Raw genomic sequence first — 23,795 nt, forward strand, 5'->3', positions numbered from 1 at the left:
TTAAAAAAGATTCACATTCAGAGGAAAACAAACTGAAGAACCCAAGGACCAGAAATCTATTTTGCCCTAAAAAGATTTTACCATTATTTAAAAAAATGCATAATACATTGTGACTAAGATATATCATTCAGCATTTTTGTGAAATTTGTTAACAGAAAAAATAAATCTAGGTCCTCAGGGAAGCTAAGGATAGAATAGGTAAAAGAAGAGCTACATTGTAATCATTTCTTAAATATTTATTTCTATCTTTTATGTTGTCAGTCCCTATTTGTTTTAAAACATCTGAAATTTGAACTTCTAGCAAAAATATACATTTCAGTTTGAGGATTGCTACATTGTTTTGACATTACACTCTCAGCAAAAAAAGAAAAAAAAAGAAAAAAGAAAAGTGCATACTTTTCTAGTGCTGCAAATATTTGTCCAGCATCTCCTGAGGAACAGCAAGATGTGGGCAAACAGGCCTTCAGTAACAGGCTAAACTGAAGGTCTAAGGCAGATACTGAAATATAAAAAATCACAAGCCATTTTTTTAGTGATTTCCTCACCGGTGGCTCCTAAAGCATGAATTCTCATAATAAAATACATTTCACATCACTCTTGCATTGTAGAGGTAGAACTTGCCACTTATTTCATTCTGGAAATAGAGATACAGCAAAAGCACATGCTGTACATCTGTGCTGAGCTGGAAGAAGGGAGAAACACCTTGCTTCCTCTAAGTTAGCAAGAAAAACATCATTCTGGCTAGTTATCATGTCAAAATGATTAATTGAACTAGCCTATGCATGAAGGTCACAAAAGATTATTTAACTACTATGGGTTCAATTACTATAGAAAAACAGCACAGGATTTGCAACTATAGTATTGGCAGTCTGAAATTGGAACACATGGAAAAAATGGTTGAAGCAGAAAAGGTAACTGAGGAATATTATGACTGCAAAACAATCTCCAAATAATTTATTTCTGCATAGATGTGTATACGGTCCCTTAAATATTTTAAAGCATTATCACCAGTAAAAGATGTTTTACCTGTCTCCTACAAGTCTAGTTGTCTGGATTTGTAAGGTGGCTGTCAAAGAAAGGACCAATATTTTTTAAAAAATGGATTTCTAGCAAGAAAGATACTACCAACGAAGGAGAATACTTTCTGCAATCACAGACATAAAGAAGCAGAGAAAATCATTGATCCATTTTCCAATAGCTTCATCAACCTACTCATAAATCGTAACTGGATGCATCTATTAGGCAAGTTGTTAAACATAAGCCTAATGCCAAAAAATATGCTTTGGCTTGAAGAGTATCTACCACTTGCAAAATTCATTCTGGTTTTTGTTTAAAAATTGGTAGTAAATCACCTAGATTATAATAAAATTTAAGCAACATGGCTGCCCAATTCAAATTTCCATTCAATTATTTCAGTTTGGAGATCACTTTAAAAAAAAGCATTTATTTCTTTAAAAAAGATACCCAAGCTCTGGGTCTACTGAATTATATGAGTCACAATGGAATATTAATTGGCTGACAGCTAAATATAAAACTAATGAGGCAAAATAGAAAGTTGCCCTATCTCAGTACTGCTTACAGTGATTCCTGATAGTAGTATTCCAGGATTTCAGATGTCTTCCCCAAGTCCTACCTGTAAACAGAATTTGGGATTCCTTCACTAAAGTACATGCTTATTTGCAAATTAGTCCTCATCTCTAAATGGTAACCTTACGTTGTTCTAATCTAGCCTAAAAATGGTATTTTGCTAAAGCAAGAGTACAGGTTGCCTAAAGTGTATCTTTTCTTTCTGCTATTTGTATCTCAGAAAGACAGACCAATTGTTTAGTATTTTCCTTCTTGGATAGCTAAGAGCAAAAAGCATATAAAGCTAATTTGTACAAGGTCAAACTGCTTTTTGACTAATGCGCGCGCACGCACACACATAGGCATAGGAAACTTTCTTATCACTCACCTCATGGTTCTTTTAACTGGTTTTGTGAATTGGAGGCTTCCTCCATGTAAAGCTCTTGCTAAACACTGCTTCATTTCCCCCTCCCCCCCAAAAAATGGTGGTACTTTTAAAGAAGTCAGTTTGAAAATATTGTCAGTTATTAGTGTCATGAATTAAGACTTAAAGTTCTTTGTCAATTTCTATACCTAAATCTAGAAATGAAAAACTGAAGTATGATGTAGAACAAGCAGAAAATCTACATGATTTGAGCTGAAATGTCAGGATAACCGGCCAATTTAAGTAATTTTTGCATCATCTAAAATTCTGTTGCTGTATACATGTGTAGATATACTATTTTTGGTATTCCCGGTTCTTTTTTTAGTAATTTTTCTTCTCTGAAAGTTAAGAATCCACTTAACAATGTAGCAAGAAAAACATTACCACAATTACATGATAATGCTCTTAATGCCACATTCAACCACCATGCTGATCTATTTTGCAAGAAGTCTAACAAACTCCACATTAAATCAACATGGTGTAGGCATGATTACTCCTTATTACTGGCACATCAATATGACAATAAAGTCCTTACACTCAAGAATCTTCTGTAGTAAAGAAGACCTATGGTGATAATTTATATTAACAAAAAATGTCTGGCACACCTATGGAATAAAGCAGAAACAATCATGAAAGAAAAAGCCAAAATTGTAATCCAATTCAAATGCTTGGGAAATATTAAATTGTTGTGAATCTTTGATAAGACCATCGAATTGTTAAGAGTTTTCTGAACATGGAAAAGTTACCATAAAACAATTAAGTTATTCTTGACTTACAATAATTCCTTTAGTGACCATTTTAAGTTAAAATGGCACTGAAGAAATAACTTATGACCAGACCTTGCAGTTATGACGGTTACAGCATCCCCATGGTCACGTGATCAAAATTTGGGCCCTTGGTAACCAAAATTTGGGCACTTGGCCACCTTGTGCCAGGGTCATGTGGTAGCCATTTGCAACCTTCGCAGCCAGCTTCCAACAAACAAAATCAATGAGTGAAGCCAGATTCATTTAATGACTGCGTGATTCATTTACTGACTGCAATGATTCACAACTATGGCAAAAAGGTTGTAAAATCACTTAACGCAGACATGTCAAACTCGTGATGTCACGTGACGTCATGTGATGTATTGGAGCTTTTTCTCCATTGCCAGCAATGGGGTGGGCACAGTTTTGGGATGACGCATCTGGCCTGTGGGCCAGCAGTTTGACACCCCTGACTTAATGACTCACTTAACAACTGCCTTACTTAGCAATGGAAATTCTGATCCCAATTATGATCGTATGTCAAGGATAACCTGTATTCCTAATTACTGGTTAAGAAAGGTCGGATGGTGTTTGTGCTTGTGGGAAAGACACAACTGCAGTTATTAGGAATCCTCCTCCTGGAAAGGACATGATAAGAAGCTGCATCACAGATCACAAAATAAAATACTACTGACTTTATTTACCATCCGTAAATCACCCTGATTTCACAGGAATCTGTCTGCTGCCTTTTAAAATCTTTCTTACACTGTATTCTCCCTTCCCCAAAAGTGAAATATTCAGGTGATCAGGATGATTCTTTTTTCTCAAACTTTAGACAACATTAAAGCTACCTTAGCTGAAATGAAGGATGCAAACATGTTTTGGCAGCTATTATCCAAGAGAAAATGCCATTCCCACTCTTTTTCAGACCCAGCTCATTACTGGTCAAGTATCTGAACAGGAGGAGGGAAGCCCACTTTTCTAAGTAAATAAGCAAGCACTATACTAATTCATGAAGAGCTTCAACAACCTGCAGTATAGAATGAGCAGAGGCATGAAAAAACCCATGTGGAGGGACAAGCCTTTCAGCCAGAACACACGTCTATTTTTGTGCACTGAGTCTGAAAACCAAAAGCCTTTCCAGTTAAAAGAATTTCTGCAAGGAGTGTTCATGCTCATCATGCTACCCTTGGATATTTCTTTGGGAAATTAATATAGTTAGTCCTCGACCTATAACACAACTGAGCCCACAATTTCTGTTGTTAAGTGAGACATTTGTTAAGTGAGTTTTGCCCCATTTTATGACCTTTCTTGCCACAGTTGTTAAGTGAATCACTGCAGTTGATAAGTTAGTAACCTGGTTGTTAAGTGAATTGGGCTTCCAGATTGATTTTGCTTGTCAGAAGGTCATAATAGATGATCACATGACCCTGGGACACAGCAGTGCTCATCATTATGAACCAAAAGCACCTAAATTTTGATCACATGATCACGGGGATGGTGGATGGGTTGTAACTGTGAAAAAGAGCCATAAGTCACTTTTTTCAGTGCCATCGTCTTGAACGCTCACTAAATGAGCTATTGTAAGTTGAGGACTACCTGTATTCATATAATTTCCTTGTAATATCCTATAATTTACTCTTAGGGCCAGCCAAAATTGTTGAAATATAAAAATAATATGTAAGGATTGTGATGGAAGTGCTATTTTTGTACCTGTCAATTAAAGGTACTACTTGCTATAATAATCTGGGCACAATTCATGTTATCTAATATAACAATTCAAGTACATTTACAGGGTGTGAGTAAATACCTCAGCAGCTCTGGAATAGGGCTAAGAGCTGAACTGTAGCAACAAATTAAGTTTCATTTAGTGTATGTTAACGGAAGCCCTCTGGTCTATACCAAGTGGTAAATTTCAAATTTTCTACTGTAAGCCACCATATACAGCATAGAGCAAGGGTAGGCAACCTTGGCTCTTTTATGATTCGTGGACTTCAACTCCCAGAATTCCTGAGCCAGCCATGCTGAGGGGAAAGGGAGAGGTTTCCAAGCTGAGCCATGCTGGCTCAGGAATTCTGGGAGTTGAAGTCCACGAGTCATAAAAGACCCAATGTTGCCTACCCCTGGCATAGACCAATCATCTAGTAAAGTAATTCTAGTAAAGAAATGGAAGACGCAGGGATTTCTTTGCTGATATACAAGCATTTGCTGGATTCCATGGCTTTCACCTATTTGATAAATATAAGTTCCTCAATACATGTCCTTGTAGATTTCCTGTAAGAGAGGATGCAGAGAAGTCTCTGTCTCTGTCTTTTTGATCTTCTGCATCAACTGTGCATGCTCAGTCACTAACTGTCTCAAGTCAGCCATTTTTTGCAGCAACTTAGGAAAGAGGTATTGAATGTCTGGGTGATTAGCTTGTAGATGGAACTCAAGAGCTTGGAGAATATTGTCTTGTATCGCCTCCACTTGTTTAACATTCATTAGGCCAGGGCGGTCTACAAGAAAAGAAATACACCAAGTTATTTATAAAGCATTTGACTTTGTAATTTAGTTTTTTCAAAATTTCTACATTTATTTTTCTCAGGAATATTTACAAAATAAATGTCAGGCTAGCTTGTTCCACAGTATCATGCTTAGGAGGAACATTAACTAATATGAAACATCCTCTCCTAGACTTTAACATATCTATAACTTCAGGGCCAAATCATAATGCTGCTGAATATAAAAGATGGCAGAAAAATTAGGAAAAGCAGCAAGATTTGAGAACAAAACCAATTTCAAGCAAAATAACAAAACACAAAAGCATGACTGTGTGCTCCACCCATTACTTCTTCAGGGAGAAATAAATATTTAAAATTTTTTAAAAAATCATCTTAGGCTTGCCTTCTTGTATGGAAGTTTCTCTTTTAAGATTATTTTTATCAACATTACAAACAGGTTGCTTGACAGTAAAATTCTTTTTCTATAAGCAAGAACGTCCAAAACTATCATTTCCTTTAAAGATCAGCAATCTGACACCTTTCAAATTTTTAGACTTCAGTTCTCATTATTTCTTACTACTGGCTTAGCTGATTGAAGATGATGGGAACAGAGTTTTCTCCCCAGATAATTTTCCTCTATACTTATAGCTATACTCATTCTTACAATTAACAAACTTTTCCAAATTATACCAATTCATTATATATATAAGAACACCAGTGAGAACACTTGTGTAAGAACTATCTATTATAGCCTATTTTGGCTAGAGAGGTTAATAGGGATAGGTGCTTGTGATGTGTAAATGAGAATATGTTTAGGAAATAGTGAATTGTGGAAGAACATAGATGGGAATGACGCTAGTTTTCTTTTATTTTAGTTCTTTATACATATTTAGTATTATTAAGGATTGGTTTACTCTATATAAGCTAGAGAGTGATGGATTTTAGAGTTTATAATTGTTAGTATATGATTGTTTATGATTGCTTTTTAGATATATACCTTGTATTTTGCTCTGGGAAGTCGGGGGGGAGGGGGGGAGGAGGGGAAGTAGGGGGGGGGAGGCAGGGGAGGGAGGAGGGAGAGGGGGTGGGGGGGATAGGGGGGAGATAGGGAGGGGAGGAGGGAGGGGGAGGGGGGTTTTTTAAAGGAAAACTGTATTTTAAAACTTTTCAATAAAAAAAAATAAAAAAAAAAGAACACCAGTGAAATTTATTTATTTATTTATTTATTTATTTATTCATTCATTCATTCATTCATTCATTCATTCATTCAATTTATATACCGCCCTTCTCCCGTAGGACTCAGGGCGGTTCACAAGATTTTTTAAAAAACAGATACAATTACAAAACTTAAAATCAATTAAAAAGAATTATATAGACCTTACAATAAAACCCCAGTTAAAAAACAGTTAAAATCCCAATTAATATGCTCAGACCAGGCCAGAGAGCTCAAAGAGCCAGGTCTTCAGGTCCCAGCGGAATGAGCAAAGGTCAGGGGCAGTCCTAAGCTCTACAGGCAGCTGATTCCAAAGGGCAGGCGCACCCACAGAGAAGGCCCTCCCCCTGGGTATTGTCCGCCGGCAATCTTTTACCGGTGGTACCCTGAGAAGACCCTCCCTGTGGGAGCACACAGGACGAAGGGAGCTTGATGCCGGCAGCAGGTGTTCCCTCAGATATCCCGGACCCAAGCCATTTAGGGCTTTATAGGTCATCACCAGCACCTTGAATCTCACCCGGAGGGCAACCAGAAGCCAATGCAGTTCGCGGAGCAGAGGTGTTACATGGGAGTATCAGGAAACCCCCATCACAACCTGCGCGGCTGCATTCTGCACCAGGTGAAGCCTCCGGGTGGTCCCCAAGGGCAGCCCCATGTAGAGAGCATTGCAGTAGTCCAATCGGGAGGTCACGAGCGCATGAGTGACTGTGCGCAGGGCATCTCGGTCCAGATAGGGCTGCAACTGGCGCACCAGGCGAACCTGGGCAAAGCCCCCCCTGGTCACGGCTCCTATATGGTCTTCAAAACTGAGCCGTGAGTCCAGGAGAACGCCCAAGTTGTGAGCCCTATCGACGGGGGGTAACACCTCACCCCCCATCATTATGGGGTTTTTTCCTAATTTTATTAATTCACAAAAGTGACAGAGAAGCTTAAGGAGTCTTAGTTCAGTTACTGAAGTCTGGTTATAGCAATAGAATAAGAGCCAAAATTTACAAGAATTAAATGACTGGACTACACTATATTAATTTCACTCAGTAGCAATACATGCCTTCTTGCTTTTCAATTGAGTCTTAACTTTTACTACTGATCTTTAAAATAATAACATTAACATACTGTCAGAGTATGTGGTGACTAAAGTACTTATTAGGAGTAGGAAGTCCTAGATTCATCCTCAGTGATGAAAATTCAGTTGGCTATTTGGGCCATCTCAGCCAATTTTGCTAGCATGTTATTGTATGGAAAAACTTGAGGAGAAAATGTTATATATGATGCTTTGAAGTTCTGTAGGAAGCGCAGGATCTAACAAATAAATGTAGTAGTAAATATATCCTGGTTTATGACTGTAATAAAGATTTGATTAGTACTGAATGAAATTGCTTGATAATATTTTTACTCAGCTTATTATACAGTTAGTTTTAATATCATTGATATTAAATTGATTTTATATCCACACATATATTACTCTCATTATTAATAGCAGGAAAGTTTTGAAAGGTATCTAATAGATTTTTGACATTAATTTAAATTATACACTGTGAAACTGTTACCCAATATTGTGACATAAAGTGACAGGGGAATGATTTATCAAGTGCTCTGAATCTGATCTCTTGCTAAAAATGAATTACCTCTCCCCATTGCTCAATGTTTTTTTTTAATCTCTCACCTCCACACAAGATGATGGCAGCTACAAACAGAGACAAGTCACTGTCATCTAACTCCAGGGCATTGAACTTCACAGCAAATTCAAATTTGGGCTCCATGATTTCACTGAAAGGCTTGCGCAAGCTGCGCAAGAACTCACGTGTCACAAAAGCATTGCCATTGGCCACCAGGAGTCCATCCTTATTCATGATAGAGGCAAGCATAGCAAAGATGGCCTCATGCACCCCATATTTCAAGAGAGTTACTTGATCATTAAGGTAGAGGCTGATGAAGCTAGGAATGCTCTTGGCAAATTCAGTCAGCTCCCGCACAGTCTCGACTGATGTACACTGGCAGCGGTAAAAAACATGAACACCAATCTCCTTGTATGGCGGCATCCCATTTATCAGTTGTTTCCACACCAGACCCTTTTCAGCTTGCCACAGGGTATCCATGTCATGAATCACAAAAGGCTATGAAGAACAACGTATAAAGTTAGGATTTGGTAATGAGAAACCTTGCCATAGAGGCAGAGTGTGACAATGTACAGAGAACCAGATTCTTCAGTTAAGCGTAGCTTAGTCAAACCAGGTTGAAATACATCATTATTTTTTATTGTATATGAAAATATGGAACTATATAAATATAATAATACTAAGGTTCAATTTATGTCTTCATTAAAGCTCAAAAAAGACAACAGTAAAACCAGTCTATCCTGTGCAGTCATCCCTGGTGGGAATACTTAGGGCAGGGCTTTTCAAGCAGTGGTACGGGTACCACCTGTGGTACATTGGCACCTGGCAGGTGGTATGCGACCATCCTAGAAAAGTAGTAGTGGGGGAAGGGAATGAGCTGGGCCGGTGGCAGCACCGCACAAGCCTGAGCGAGACGGCTGGAGCTGCAGGGTTGTCAGGGCTCAGTGGAAGCGCCAGGATCCAGCTGGAGCTCGGCACTGATCCTGGCGCTTCTGAGCCCAGAAGAAGCACCGATCAGCTGGAATGTTGCAGCATCTCCAGGGGTCTTGTGATTTACATTCAGATGCTTGGCAACTGATTCAGATTTATGACAGTCACAGTGTCCCAGGGTCATGTGAAGTGACCAAAACCTGCTTCAACCACCCAGCAGATGGGGGGGAATAAAAACCAAACCCCCTACCCCACCCCCGCTGCCAATCCTCAACAGAAATGCTCACAACAATGAAAACCTCAGAGAGGAGGAAAAGTGCCACTTGTACTTCATCACTTTTTCCTTTTTTTTAATCAAGTTTTTGACACCTTGCTAGGTGACTGGTGGTACTCGGATGTTGCCATATCCTAAAAGTGGTACAGTGGCTGAAAAGGTTGAAAAGCCCTGACTTAGGGTTTTCCATAGGCAGGAAGTAAGAAGAGTGGGGCCCCAGAAGTGCCTTTATGGGATGTTCTGCCCTGTGGAAAAGCCTCCCATGAGGGGTCTGATTAGCATGTATCTTGGGATTTTTCATAGGACTCCAAAGTTTTTTTGTGGAGCTTTTGAAACCTAAATATGATTTCTATTAAGTTGGGTTATATTTGTTGGCCATTTCTATTGATTAAAATTTTAATTGCAGGTTTAATATATAGCTTTAACTGGAATGTAAATTGCTGGCAGTTCATTTAATTCTCTATAAATATAGCACACCAATCTCACCTAAATCTTTTAAATAATACTCATAGTTTAAAAAATAACAATTTTTTAAAATATGGGTATATACTAATTTTTTTGGAAGAATATCTTTCTTGCTTAATACACTATGTAAACCTCTGGAATTGAGGTACTCACAGGGGTGCTACTGGCTTTTCCAGTTAAGATGCCTCGTGCTTTCTTTTTGGTCATGTTGAAATTTTTCAGGTAGGCATTGTAGATGTGCTTAGAAAAGACTTTCAGATCAGCCACCTGCTGGTTCTGGCAGCTGATTTCAGTAGCTGTCAGTCCTGCCACTAACTTCCTTTTTTCAGCTTCTGGCATGCGGCCAAAACGAATGGCTAAAGAAACAAAACAAAGCAGGAGGCTTAAAAACCTTGAGCTGAAAAGGTTAAGAACAGTTATTTTTATTAACTTGCCATCGTTATCTTTTAAAACTTTTTCTTTTTCTTATAGAAAAATATAGATCTGTTTTTATTCAGTTTATATTCCACCTTTTCTTCAAAGAGTTCAGAAAAAAATACATACAATGTTCCTCATTTTATCATCGTAACAGCTGCGAGACAGACTTTAGCTCAAGGTCATAAATAAACATTATAGGTTGAGTGGGATTTGTACTGAGGTCACCTGGTTCTAATCTACTGTTCAAGTTACTATGCCCACACCTGCTCCCAGACAAAGCTTCATTTTAAATGAATTCATTTTAATCCAAAAAACAACAATATCTTTCTAAGGGCATTCCACAAAAAAGTAAATGCATGCAGGGCGACACAGTTAATGATAATTACCTCCCCAAGTACAATGCTGATGAGGAGTGCAAGGTAGCATATCCTTCTCCAGGCAAGTAAAGGCATGTCTTTTTGGTGGAAAGAAACTTTCCATTCTTCTTTTGTGCTCACTGAAAGGCTGAGTTAGTAGGCATTTTCAAATTTATGGCACAGCAGTACAGACATATTGCTACACACAGGCAAGCTTGGGAGGAAAACTACTACCTACTGCTCTAAAGCAAATGCAATCATTCTGCCTCTGGTCAGTCCATATACCAGTTGGGATCAGGTGATCAAATGTTAGTTCATGTGTCTTCAATTCAGTATCGTTTGGACATACTGTAGATTACTGTATGATTAACCATTTCATAAGTCAAAAGCCGAGCTTTTACTGCAGTGCCATCTAACCTTGAACAAGGGCCAGCATTCACCGAATTCCCATACAGTTGTCCTGTCGGACACTGACTATACAAACTTTGCGTGGTGCAACGAGCCTGCATTAAAATCACTGTGTGCCTTCATATAAATACCCTAGGATTTTTATTTAGTTTTTTTTAATGCAACATAGGCATCAACACATAGAAACATACTGAACGCTCTCAAAATGCTTTAAGAAAAGAAACAAAGACATACAATTAAATTATTTAGAATAATTTTATACAGATTTCATAGGGAAACCAATTTTATTTGAAATGCAAATGTACTAATTCAGGGGCTAATATTTTGGGACGCACAAACCATATTTTTATTTTAGGCTCAAATGATATTTTTACCACCCATTTTGTTTGATAATGATTTATTAGCTATTGTAATTTTTTTAAAAAATATTTTAAAATAGTATGCAGGGTACACATGCCTTAAATATATCTTTTTTCAAAGCAGAAGTCTACCCAGAGAGGTATTCCTCAAATTTATTCCCTTTACTAAATTTTATCTTATAGTAAATGTATAATTCCACTGATCTCACTATAACTCTATGCTTCACCCCTATCCAGAGCAAGAGCAGGGAGATCTCACCATTGTGTGACATGCCTAGTGAAAGGCATTTCTGAAAGCGGCAGTACTGGCACTTGTTTCGGTTCTTCTTCTGAATTTTACAGTTCCGCTCACATTTCTCATACTCTAGCTTCATGCGGATCGTTCGACGAAAGAATCCCTGTTGATATGTGATAAGACAGATGTTGGAAACAAAAAGATGTTTCATTCTGATATTAATAGCCGTTTCAGAAGTGCCAGGTTTACTATCACCTTAAATCTTAGGACAATATTTTCAGCAATAAGTAGATATCTTAAACATATTACAAAAAAAACCTTCCAAGATGAAAATATGCATGAAGAAAATAATGATGGGGAGGGGGGGAAGCCTAAACAAATAAGTTTAATATGTAAAATAAAGAAGCAGGCATGCAGTTTCACAAGTGACCACCAGATGGACTTTACTTGTAATCAACAAATCCCAACTTCTCAACATCTTTGCTGTCTCATCTTTTTTGTTATTACTTACCAGTAGACACTATTAGCATTCACCATGAGGAACAAAATCTGTTAATAGGTGCCCTGCAGCCTTCTTCTTTGAAGAAAAATACTTCAAAAAATAAAATATAAACCCATGCCCATCTCACTTCCCATCTTGACTATTGCAACATGAAAAGCTTGCAGAAGCTCCAGTTCGGTTCAGAATGCAGCGGCCTGTATGGTTTTGTGCAGACCCAGGTGTGCATAAGTGTCACCTTTCCAGCAGGAGTTGCATTGGCTGCAGATTTTTGAGTGCAATTCCAAGTGCAATTCAAGCTGCTGACTGTCACCTTTAAAGCCCTTTGTGGCTTGGAACCAGGTTATCTGAAGGACTGCTCTTCCCGATGACATGCACCCAACCCACTAGAAAGAGGCATGGAATGTTGCGGATTCGGTCTCCTAAGGAGGTACGTCTAGTGGGACCCAGAATAATGGCCTCCATGGTGGCTCTCTCTCTTTGGAACATCATTCCTGCAGAGATTAGACCGATCCCCACTTTGACACTCTTTCACAAGGCTCTGAAGATCTGGTTCTGCCAGTGGTCCTGGGGAGCCCAGAGTGGGTTGGAACCCATCAAATGGCTCATTTGATTGCTTGTTATTCCTGGGGTGGGTGGTGGGTGGGAGGTTATTGTTTTTATTCTTTTTATCTTGGGTTTTTATTGCTTTTAAGCTGCCCAGAGTGGGCAGTCATATAAATCCTCTAAATAATTAAAATAAATAAACAAGAAAAAAAAGAATTAAAAAGGAAAGACAAGTATGGAAGAGGAAGATGCAAAGCAATAAGGAGAAAAAAACAGAAAGAAGGGAACTCCAACTTTCTTTGATTCAGTTACAAATATACATCAACCATTTGATCTAAACTTCTATATTATATTTCTATACTCATGAACTCTAGTTGTCAAATCCCAAAATTAGTATTTGTTTGGTTTCTATGAAAAACTCCAAAAGTGGTTTCCACGTAGAAACAAAGCTAGACAAAATCTTTTCTTTAATCAAGGTAGTTAATTTTGCCATCTCAGCTACTTCCATTAACTGCACCACCCATTCTTCCAACGTGAGAAACTGTGAGTCTTCCCATCTCTGTGCACACAAAGGCCTTGCTTCAGTTATCACATACAGCCAGGGAGAGGAGAGATTCAATGAAAAGTAACAGCAGCAACAAAAAAAGGACTTCCACATTTTCTAGTTCCATCTTTCCCTCCCTAGAGAATATTTCTTGCTCAGAGGTGAACTGTGGCCTCCTTGGTGCTCTCTTATCTCAGTTGTTTTCTTGCAGATGTTTCATTACCGAATTAGATAACATCATCAATGCTAATAATAAAAAAGACCCAACTAGAGAAAAACATACAAAACTATCAACAACATCTTCAAAGGAATAAAATTCACAAGAAGAAAATAACAACACACTCCCTTTCCTAGATATCCTCATAAGCAGAGGCAGTGATGGTAAAAGAGAAACACAAATCTGTTGAAAAACTTCCCACACAACCCAGGTGCTCCACTTTCAAAGTAACAATTCAATCTCCCACAAGAAAAAGCTTGTCTATTTAGACAAGCACAAAGACAGTGCAGCAACCTTGAACATTGGGAAAAAGGAAACTATACAATGTCTTTCAACAAAATGGATATCCATGTAGCTTTATCAAAAAGTGTCTGACCATTCAAGGCACCATAACTCAACCAACACAAGCTACGAAAAGCATAAAGCACAACATTGCCATGCAGCAAAAACATATCAGAAATCACAACAGACTATTATGACCATATGGCATCATCGTAGCACACAAACCAACTAAACCCTCCAAAACATCCTAAGTAAATCAAAACACTAGCACACTCAGGATTTTAAAAAAGGAGTCGTCTACAACCTACAGTGTAAGGACCATAACAGCCACTATGTAGGACAAACAGGTAGAAGATCGGCACAGCATATCTGTGAACACCAACTAGCAGACAGAAGATATGATGAAAACTCCTTTATTTCACAACACATGAACAGAGTCAACCATATTTTCAACTGGAAAATTGTAAGCAATCCTAGATCAAAAACGCCACAGAATTCCTGGAGGCTTGGTACTCAGATAAATTAGCCATCAACGGGCAGATAGAGTTAAACAACATCTACATACCACTCAAAAGAGACAATCAAAAAGCCCAAAACACCTCCTCCCCAACAATCAACGCCCATAAGAACAGAGATTAACACCCAAACAAGCTAACAGTAGACAATAGCTTGATCAAGGAACCCCACCACACATTCACCAACACAGGCAGGGCAACCACTAGTATATAAAAATAAGAATAAACCTCACTTTCTTTTAGCACTGATGATGTTACCTAATTTGGTAATGAAACATCTGCAAGAAGACCTCCAAACTTAGAGAGCACCAAGGACCCCACAGTCTACCTCTCATAAGGTTATATCTAATATTTGTGTTATCCTTACCTTACAGCCTTCACATGCATGCACCCCATAATGAAACCCTGATGCCTTGTCACCACAGACTCTGCATTCCATGTTTAGACTTCCTGAATTTGCTTCATCACAGCCCATCTGGAGTTGGTCCAACAGAGAAGGAGACGAACTCTGGGAAAGATCTATCCGGAAACAGAATGAAGAAGGTATTACATTGTAATTTTGCAATAAAGTACGATTTGGTACAAATCTCTGGCCTTTTTGCTTTGCTTATTTACCTTGCATTTGTAATTACTAAATCTGATTATGCTCATTCATTCAGTGATCATTCAAACTTATAATAGTGCTGAATAAGGGGATTTATGACCAGCCCTCTAAGTTGCAACCACTGCAGCATCCCTGTGGTCTCATGATTGCAATTTGGGCACTTAGCAACTGGCTCACATTTATAATGGTTGCAGCATCCTGTAATCACTTGATCATCATTTGAAACCTTTCCTGCCAGCTTTCCACAAGCAAAATCAATGGGAAGCTGGCAAGAGGTCACAAGTCATTCCCACTGCTTTTTCCCACAATTACATGATCATGTTTTGCTGTTTTCCAGCAAAAACTGCCCCATTGGATAAGCTGTATTTAGATGTATGATCATGCAATTTGCGTAACAACTATGCTCACTTAATGTCCATGATAACTTAACTTATAACCGAAATTCCAAGCTCAACTGTGGTTGTAAGTTGATGACTACCGGTACTATATCGCAAATACTATAATGCAAAATCTGGAAGCAACTATCTCAAAGGGAAAAATCCCAATCTTTGTGTCCAGCAATTTGAACATGGGTTTGCAACAAAGCTTGGCAGACATTAGCCTAAAATATTTATTTTTTTCAGAATCATATTTACTCTATCATATTCTTTTCAACTTTTGTTGAAAGCTTGCTGTTATTTATGTTTTGACCCATATATGTTCAAATCCTAATGCGCAATGATATGTTAATGTAGCATAAGAAATTCAGATTGTTTTTAAGTACAAAATAATTTTATAATATGAACTTCATCCAGTATTTTTTTTCAATTTTGACTATAAAGGTAAAAGACGATGTCTATATACTAACAATATGTACTGATTCACTTAGTAGACTATCTACCTACCTACCTATCTATCTAAGATGGTTTATGTGTTGTGATCAAATTGCAAGGATTTCAATCAGTGTTGCAAGAGAAAATTAAGGTATTTTTCTTCATTATTCATGGTATTTATTTATTTATTTGCTTTCTTGGCTATCCATGCTATTCTCCAATAACAAATTTCAAAAGCATCATACTTTCTATCCGGCTTCTTTAAAGTCCAACTTTCTCTTCTACAGAGTGTTAAGGAGAAGATCCTCACCTTCACAATTCTCATATTTCTAGTTATACACACATCTCAGCATACAATGTCTTTTCCAAGGCCTTCATTACTACTCTATTAAATGCTAGTCTATAATCTATTTCTTTATTGATGGTCCCTTTACTATTAATAGTCAATCCTAAAAAAATAAATGATTTATTATTTATTCATTATCAATTCCAAGGCAGGTTATTTTACCTGTTGTCATTATTTTAATCTTCTTTATATTTTAGCCCTGCTTCTTTTCACTATCGTCCTTGATTTTTATTGCTAGAGCTTGCAGAACATTTACATTTTCAGTTGTCAGAGTAGTGCTGTTAGCATTCTCAATAATGAAAGATAGGAGAAGGATGAAGCTCCTAATTCTCCCTCACAAAGGTCCTGGGCAAAAAGTCAGGTCTTCAAGGCCCTTCTGAATAACAACAGGGTGGGGAGCATCCAAATCTCAGGGGCAACCTCATTCCAGAGAGCAGGTGTGGCTAAAGAGAAGGCATGGTTCCAGGGTCCTAAATCTAAGGGACCCAAAGCGCACTAAGTGTGCAAATCAAAAATAAAGGAAAATTTCTTAATATATTTGAAAGCTAGGGATTAATATTTAAAGTCTGTAAAAAATTGTTATAATCATAAGGAAATTGTCATCCCACTGAGAACAAATTACTGGAAAAAAAGTATTCAACCTATGTCCATTGCTCCTTTAAGTGTCTCTAAGGCATTAATATCTTTTTTCAACCTACCTGTATACCTGGCAGATGGTACCGAATTATCTAGACCTTCATTTGGCTCTGAGGTTCCACTTATTGCCCTCATTGTCTCTTCCTTTTCCTCCTCTTCTTTCCTGACTTCAGGTACTTCCTCCTTTGACTGTTCCATAACTGATCACCTCCCTTCAATGCCAAGACTGCAGTCCCTGTCATAGTTCTGGCATCATCCACGTCTCTCTGGAAATGGGCCCCTACCAAGCTGTTCTGGCTAACCTTCATGAAAAAGAAGAAAAACACACAGAAGAGCATTAGAAGTTTAAAAAACAGAAATAATGCTGCTACGATGCTTTCTTAGCATTTCATGGCCAATTATCCCAGATATATTTAATTTAATTTAATTTAATAATATTTCTATACCGCCCTTCTCCCTGAGGACTCAGGGCGGTTCACAGGGCAAAAGTCAAATATATAAGAATCTATATAATTTATAGAAAAATATATAAATTCTATCCTCAGTGCAAATTGTCTTAGTATTTCAAATTTATTTATTTATTGATTGATTGATGGGATTTATATCCCGCCCTATCTCCCGAAGGACTCAGGGCGGCTAACAACAAAACATATAATAAGTACAGAAATCATGATTAAAAATAAAATTGAAATCATCTGTGCAATAAATTAAAATTAAAGAATTAAAAAATAAATTAAAAATTCTAAATATAAATTAATTAAAATGCCTGTCAGTCCAGGTCAGCCTGGTGGAACAGGAGTGTTTTGAGGCCGCGGCGAAAGGATTGGAGGTTTTGGGCCATCCGAAGCTCAAATACAAAGAAGGGAAAGGCCTGTGGACCATAATGCTTTGATAACTGAAAAACAGAAAGCTATGGAAGATATTTTTAAACTCTGTCTGTGTAGCACTGCACTCATTCAAAAAAACATGCCCCCTAAATAGAAACTAAGACTTTAGAGCAAGGGTGTCAAGGAAGTGTCACGTGGGAGCCACGCCCACCCCACTGCCGGCAATGGCAAAACAGTCCCGATACGTCGCGTGACGTCACTAGATGATATCATCAGTGAAAATGAGTGTGGTGTTTATGTTTAGTAAGTCCCTGTTTATGTTTAGTAAGTTGCCTTGCCAGTGTTGGTGGAAATTGTTTTTTTTTTCCTTGGTAGTTTTTTTGATCATTGTTTTCTGGTGTTTATAATCTTCCTCTTTTTTTTGTTTACTTCTTCAGTTTTTTTTTTAAATTTCCTCTTTTAAATTCAGATTTTTTTTTATTGTTGTATTCTATCAATTTCTTTTGACAAATGATATACATATAGTTTATCTGAACAACTGATACATATTTACTATTTCTCTTATTGCAGCTTTGTAAAGTTTTATTTTAGAGATCAAAAATGATACTGCTGCAATCTTGGCCTCAGACAATTATTTTAATTTTGTTTTATTATGGAAAAAGAGAGAAAAATGCAGAGCCTTCTGTGGAGCCTGGTGATGGATAGTAAGGCTCCATTCACATACAGTGTTATTTTTGGCTTCCCCTCGCACACTTGCACTGCAGGAAATATCACATATAAAAGAGAAACTATTCATCATGATTTAGAAACAATTGCTTGATTAAAAAAGGCTATATAAAATGAATGCAGTATCTTCAGGATGAGCATTTAATACATATTAAGGTGGATTGAGATGAAACTAGACACAGAAAAAAATATCAATATTATATAAGAACTACTTAATCTCCTATTAGACTATTTTCATTTTTAAATTCCATCAAAGTAATAAAACTTGTATTTTGGTAAGAATTTACATACTATATGTTCCCAGCTTAATATGATTCCAGGACATTCCTTAAAATGTTTCTATAATGAGTAATCTATTTCTTTGAGCAAATAGAAAATAAAATTAAAGATTGCTAACTGCAAATTATTCTAGGTAAAGGTAAAGGTTCCCCCGCACATGCGTGCTAGTCGTTTCCGACTCTAGGGGCCGGTGCTCATCTCCGTTTCAAAGCCGAAGAGCCAGCGCTTGTCCAAGGACATCTCCGTGGTCATGTGGCCAGCATGACTAGATGCCAAAGGCACACGGAACACTGTTACCTTCCCACCGGAGTGGTCCCTATATTTCTACTTGCATTTTTACGTGCTTTCGAACTGCTAGGTTGGCAGAAGCTGGGACGAGTAACAGGCGCTCACTCTGTTACGCGGTACTCGGGATTCGACCCGCCAAACTGCCGACCTTCTGATCGACAAGCTCAGCGTCCTAACCCACTGAGCCACCGCGTCCAAATTATTCTAGCAGCACACAATCAATCCCATTCTGAAATTCTAACACAATCTGTATAACAAACTAATCAACTTCTTCAGAATACTCATCATAACTGTACAAAATCTTATAAGTCTCCAAATGACAACTGGTTACTAAGAAATGTGATATTAATGCTACTATAGGACTGCTTATAGGTTATAGGCACTTTAAATTCAACTCAACAGGGCCATATTAAAATTGGGAAATGTATTCATCTAATCAGCATAATGCTACATGTATTTTTTTATTTAGCACATGGCATCTACAGAGGTCAGGCAATCACTGATATCCAATAATAATAAAACACAATATACATGGAAACACAAATGTAAGTTTTAATAAAACATCAGCATATATATCATGTTTCCCCAAAAGGAAGGCCTACCCCGAAAATAAGCCCTAGCTTGACTTTGGGGGGGGGCTAATATAAGCCCTACCCCCAAAATAAGCCCTCATTTTGGGGCGAGGCACATACCTAAAATCAAGCTAGGGCGGGGGTGGGGGGGGTGGAGCTGCATCCCGCACGTGCTTACCTTGCAGCCAGGCCGCTCCTCGCCGTGCCCACTTCTTTTGTGGTGTCTTCTGCAGCCAAGTCTGTACTTCTCCGTAACACGCCTTTCCGGAAAGCCACTGTAGCCGAGAACCGAGCTATGGATTCCATAGCTCGGTACTTGGCTGCAGTGGCCTTCCGGAAAAGCCTGACTGCAAAATGCAGGCCAGAATGCAGCTGCAGAATGAAGCTGTTCCTTCAGCCACAGAAGAAATGGAACGGCTGGACAGGGCTGTTGGTGCTGGAGGTGAGTACAAAAGACATCCCCTGAAAATAAGACCTGGTGCCTCTTTTGAAGGCCAAAATAATAATAATAAGACCCAGTCTTATTTTGGGAAAACTGTCTGTGTGTGTATGTGTCTGTCTCTCTCTCTCTCTCTCTGTACGCAATATATAAGATAAAATACTAAGATAAAACCATGATAAAATCACCATAATATGGTGCCACAAAATCACAATAAGATAGATGTTATAATTATGAAGGGGTATGAAGTGTAAACTACCTCCATAATGGTCAAATACAGATGCAGCTACATGTATGACACAGTACCTAAAATCTGATCCATTGTAAAGGTAAAGTTGTAAAATATTCCAGACTCATGTTCAAACTGAAGACAGGTCTCTATTGAAATTATCAGACCACATCAACAAGATCTATTTCACATTTTTTCTAAAAGAATTACCTCTAATCAGGATGTTTTGGGACAGGATACAGCACCCATATAGCTATTGTCACAAAGGAACACAGAATTCCACAGTCATGAGTGGGGTTAACACTTCTCACTTCCCAAGATGGCAGAGGGGTTTGTTCCTGTGAAATTAACACTCATTTAAAACCTTTATCTATTTCAGATAAATACAAGACCAGACATCTAGCTAACTCAACATATCAGAAAGCAGCTGTTAACAATTATAAGTAATTAAAAAAAGCAACTGAAGCAGAAAATAAAGCAGACACAAATGAACATTGTGCTGCAAGGCATTTTGGTCGTTTACAACATGAAATTAAAAAAAATGACTTTAAAAAGTCAGTAGGCTAGGAAAGGTTTCTGCTACTGTCAGCTAACAATCCTGGGATAACAATAGTTAAAATGCTCAAGGGAGATTCATTCAAGCTTTTGAATTTATAGCAGCAACATTATGATTAGTGAACAAGATGTAATTTAAGAGCAATAAAGCTGAGAATGTTCCGTTTCAGCTATCTGGATCTTTAGTTTCCCACCTCTCCCCCATTAAATGTTTCTGACGAGTAAAATCTAAAGCAGAAAGGAACAGGTGATATTAAACAGGATAGTTATCTCATGTGCCAATAGCAAAAAATAAACTGCAGGTGTTCTTATCCTAAATGTTTGCCACATGTTTGGTCTACCTCCAACAGCTGTACAAGCCAGATAAGCAACTTCTGAATATTGTGCTGAAGTGCTGAATATTTAAGAATTTCTTGATTTCTAACAGTATTGCACATATGCAGCTGGCCTACCTATAGTTCACAATATATTTTCTTTAATAAATAAAACAAACAGATGAAGCAACACTGAACACATCACAAAAATAGTTGGAATAGGATTTGTTTGCTTTTGTGCCTTTGAATCAGTGTTGACTTCTGGTAACTTCCTGGACTAGTCCCTGCAGTTTTCTTGGCAAGGTTTTCAGAAGTGGCTTACCAAGGCAGAACTAGAATTCATGGTCTCCCAGTTTCTATCCTGATATATTTATTTTTATTTTAGAAAATATATAACTTTATATATGATAAACAGAGAAAAATAAAAAAGGAAAATATCTTTGAAGATGCTCGCTCTGATTTTTAGAATTCAGCTACTAAAAAACAATAAACTACCGGTATATGTTTTTTTTAAAAAAAATCCAAGTATGTATAATAAATGTTAAACTTTGTTTAAAAAGCACATGTCCAGGGAAAGGTATTGTGTATTCTCCTTGCTTTAGCAAGAAATATGGTTTATTTGTTTTTTTTTTAAAAAACAAAACAGTATATTGAACAATTTAAATTCACCACAGAGAACAGGAGCTGCAGGGAATCATGAACTAATCTGTGCTCTTTCCTAGTGACTTAAAAATTCAGAAAGAGAGAGAAAGACACAAAGAAAGGGGGGAGGTGAGGGAGAAAGAGAGATTCAGTCAATGCCCTGCTTCTGAAGTAACAGAAACCTTCATCCTCGCCACATACATCAAAAATGAATTATTAGAAATTTTATCCCACATATACATTTTTAATACATGTGGCATGTGTTTGCCTGGCTCTCATTTTATCATGGGGAAAAAAAATCTGGATATAAGGGAACCTACCCAGCTGCAAAAGTATTAATCCTTCCATTTCTGTGAAAATGTTACTATGAATTGGGGGGGGGGGGGGGAAATGCAGATATCAACTATTTTGCAGCAGCTCCAATAGTGTTGCTGCAAAGGCAGGAATAGGAAAACGCAGCCAGGATTGATTCATATTTTGTAAATTCTTTACAGATCCTTATCACACCTCCTGAGCATACAACAGCCTTGAAAAAGTGAAATGAGAACTTGACAAGAATACTACCTGCAACCCAGAATCGATTCTGTGGGGTTGCAAACCATCCACAAATTTCTTAACTTCCTCGTAAATTCAGCCAAACCTCCATAGAACATGTAGTTGAAGAAAAAGATAGTAATAATTGTTTTGATTTCAGGAGATGGAGTGATTGAGGTATTCATGTTTCAAAGATGTTCAGAATAGGATATTAGTATATAAAGCATGCATCAAGTACTCAAAACAAAAACAAAATAATTTATTTTAGTGCAGTTTTCATATGTTGTCTCTGAACCAGAAATAAATAGGTTTTGCTCTTAACGATATCAGTGTTATAAGATCACGGGGATCTGAAGCTGCTTTCAAACTAGGGGCAGAATCCTTATATGGAGTGACCTCAGTCAGGTTTCTAAACGTCCAGAGAACAAACACAATTCTAGGACATGTATTCCTATTTTCACTGACACCAGTGGAAATAAAGTAGTACATTGTACCTATTGTGTTTACATAAGCATCAATCAGCAACCTATTCCCAGAACTCATTTTAAAAGAAGTTATCAATAGGTATCTGCTTTGTGTACTTGAATCTCTAAAAAGAAAAACAATTTTTTCCACAAAGTACATTATTTTCCTATTTATAAATGATAATAGTTGCCACCATGGTTTTACTGCTATCCTAGATCATATCCAATGACAGACTGCATCTAATTGGCAGAAACCCATACATTGGCTGAACAGACTTGCAAAACAGGAAATGCTGCTATGTACCAGTATTATTGCTAGGGATAGCCAGAACCTCTGGAAAACTTCCCAAGGACATCAGGTCACAAAATAACATCTTAACGGCAGAAGCATGTTACTGATAAATGGTACCAATTACATTCACAAAACACTGGCCACTGTTATGGAATTAAAACTTACATTCTAAGAACAAAGCTTTTTTATCACATGCAATTCTGCACTATGTGAAAGAATTACAGACCCTGGATGAATAGCTATTTATTGGATAAATTACTCCTAGCAAATATGTACAATAAAGTAAGATAACACAGAAGCTATTTATCTGAACATGTTTTTTTTTCCTTAAGAGAAAACTGGTCACTATTGCTTTTATTAGGACTTTTACATATGATATAATCTGGATTTATATTATTAAAATAATATGACCAGACAATCACTAGATTACTGATTCAACAGTGAGATAAAGTTATTGCTGTTTTAACCAACCGTGTCTGACTCTTAGTGACTTTATAGGCAAGTTGTCTCCATTCTACTCTATCAAGCACAGCTTCTTTCAATTGTTGCACGTTCAACTTTGTATCAGATTTGATATTATCAAGCCAGGATATTCTTTGCTTCCCCTTCATCTTGTTCCACAAACCATTCCTAGCACCATTGCCTTCTTCAATAAACTTGCACGCATGACATAGCCAAAATAAATCAGACATACTCTTATGATTTTAGATATTAAAGATATATTAAAGTGTATGGTTATAATTTTGTCACTATTATCTGAAATGTTCGGTCGTACTTTCACTAGCCACTCCATCACAGCTTGAGATATATACCCAGAGTGTTTTTATTGTAATCAAAAACATGTAAACCTGTTTTTCACCTTAAGTTTCTCAGATATCTAATATTTTAAAAGGACCAAGTTTCAATCCATTTATTAAAAAATCACCAGAACCAAACTTCATTGCAGCATCAAGAATAATTAGCCAAAGCAACCAAATAACTGCCCAAGTCAGCCAATCATCTTTATGTGAGTATAAAGTCAGTAAAAATTGCTGAGATTTCCCTTAAAGTTGCTTATCAGCCTCAAAACATTTGTGAACCTCTAAGAAAGCTGAGAAGTTAATTACCTTCCTTACTGTGCCTGCTCATGAATCAAAAGGAG

The 23,795-nt window shown here is 37.4% G+C and overlaps 1 protein-coding gene across 1 annotated transcript in view; it reads right to left on the bottom strand.

The window, feature by feature from the left end:
* Nucleotides 1–221: 221 nt before the first annotated feature.
* The window catches only part of PPARD (peroxisome proliferator activated receptor delta), a 52,215-nt gene continuing 28,641 nt past the window's right edge, over nt 222–23,795 (bottom strand). The window contains exons 5-11 of the mRNA XM_081325209.1: nt 20,064–20,191; nt 16,556–16,795; nt 14,463–14,614; nt 11,517–11,655; nt 9,871–10,073; nt 8,096–8,546; nt 222–5,234 (exon numbers count right to left, since the gene is read on the bottom strand). Of these exons, the coding sequence (XP_081181335.1) occupies nt 4,987–5,234; nt 8,096–8,546; nt 9,871–10,073; nt 11,517–11,655; nt 14,463–14,614; nt 16,556–16,691 (1,329 nt within the window). The 5' untranslated portion in view covers nt 16,692–16,795; nt 20,064–20,191 and the 3' untranslated portion in view covers nt 222–4,986. The remainder of the gene's footprint in view (nt 5,235–8,095; nt 8,547–9,870; nt 10,074–11,516; nt 11,656–14,462; nt 14,615–16,555; nt 16,796–20,063; nt 20,192–23,795) is intronic.

Source organism: Vipera berus (genome assembly GCF_964194415.1).
Source record: "Vipera berus genome assembly, chromosome: 3".
Lineage (NCBI taxonomy): Eukaryota > Metazoa > Chordata > Lepidosauria > Squamata > Viperidae > Vipera > Vipera berus.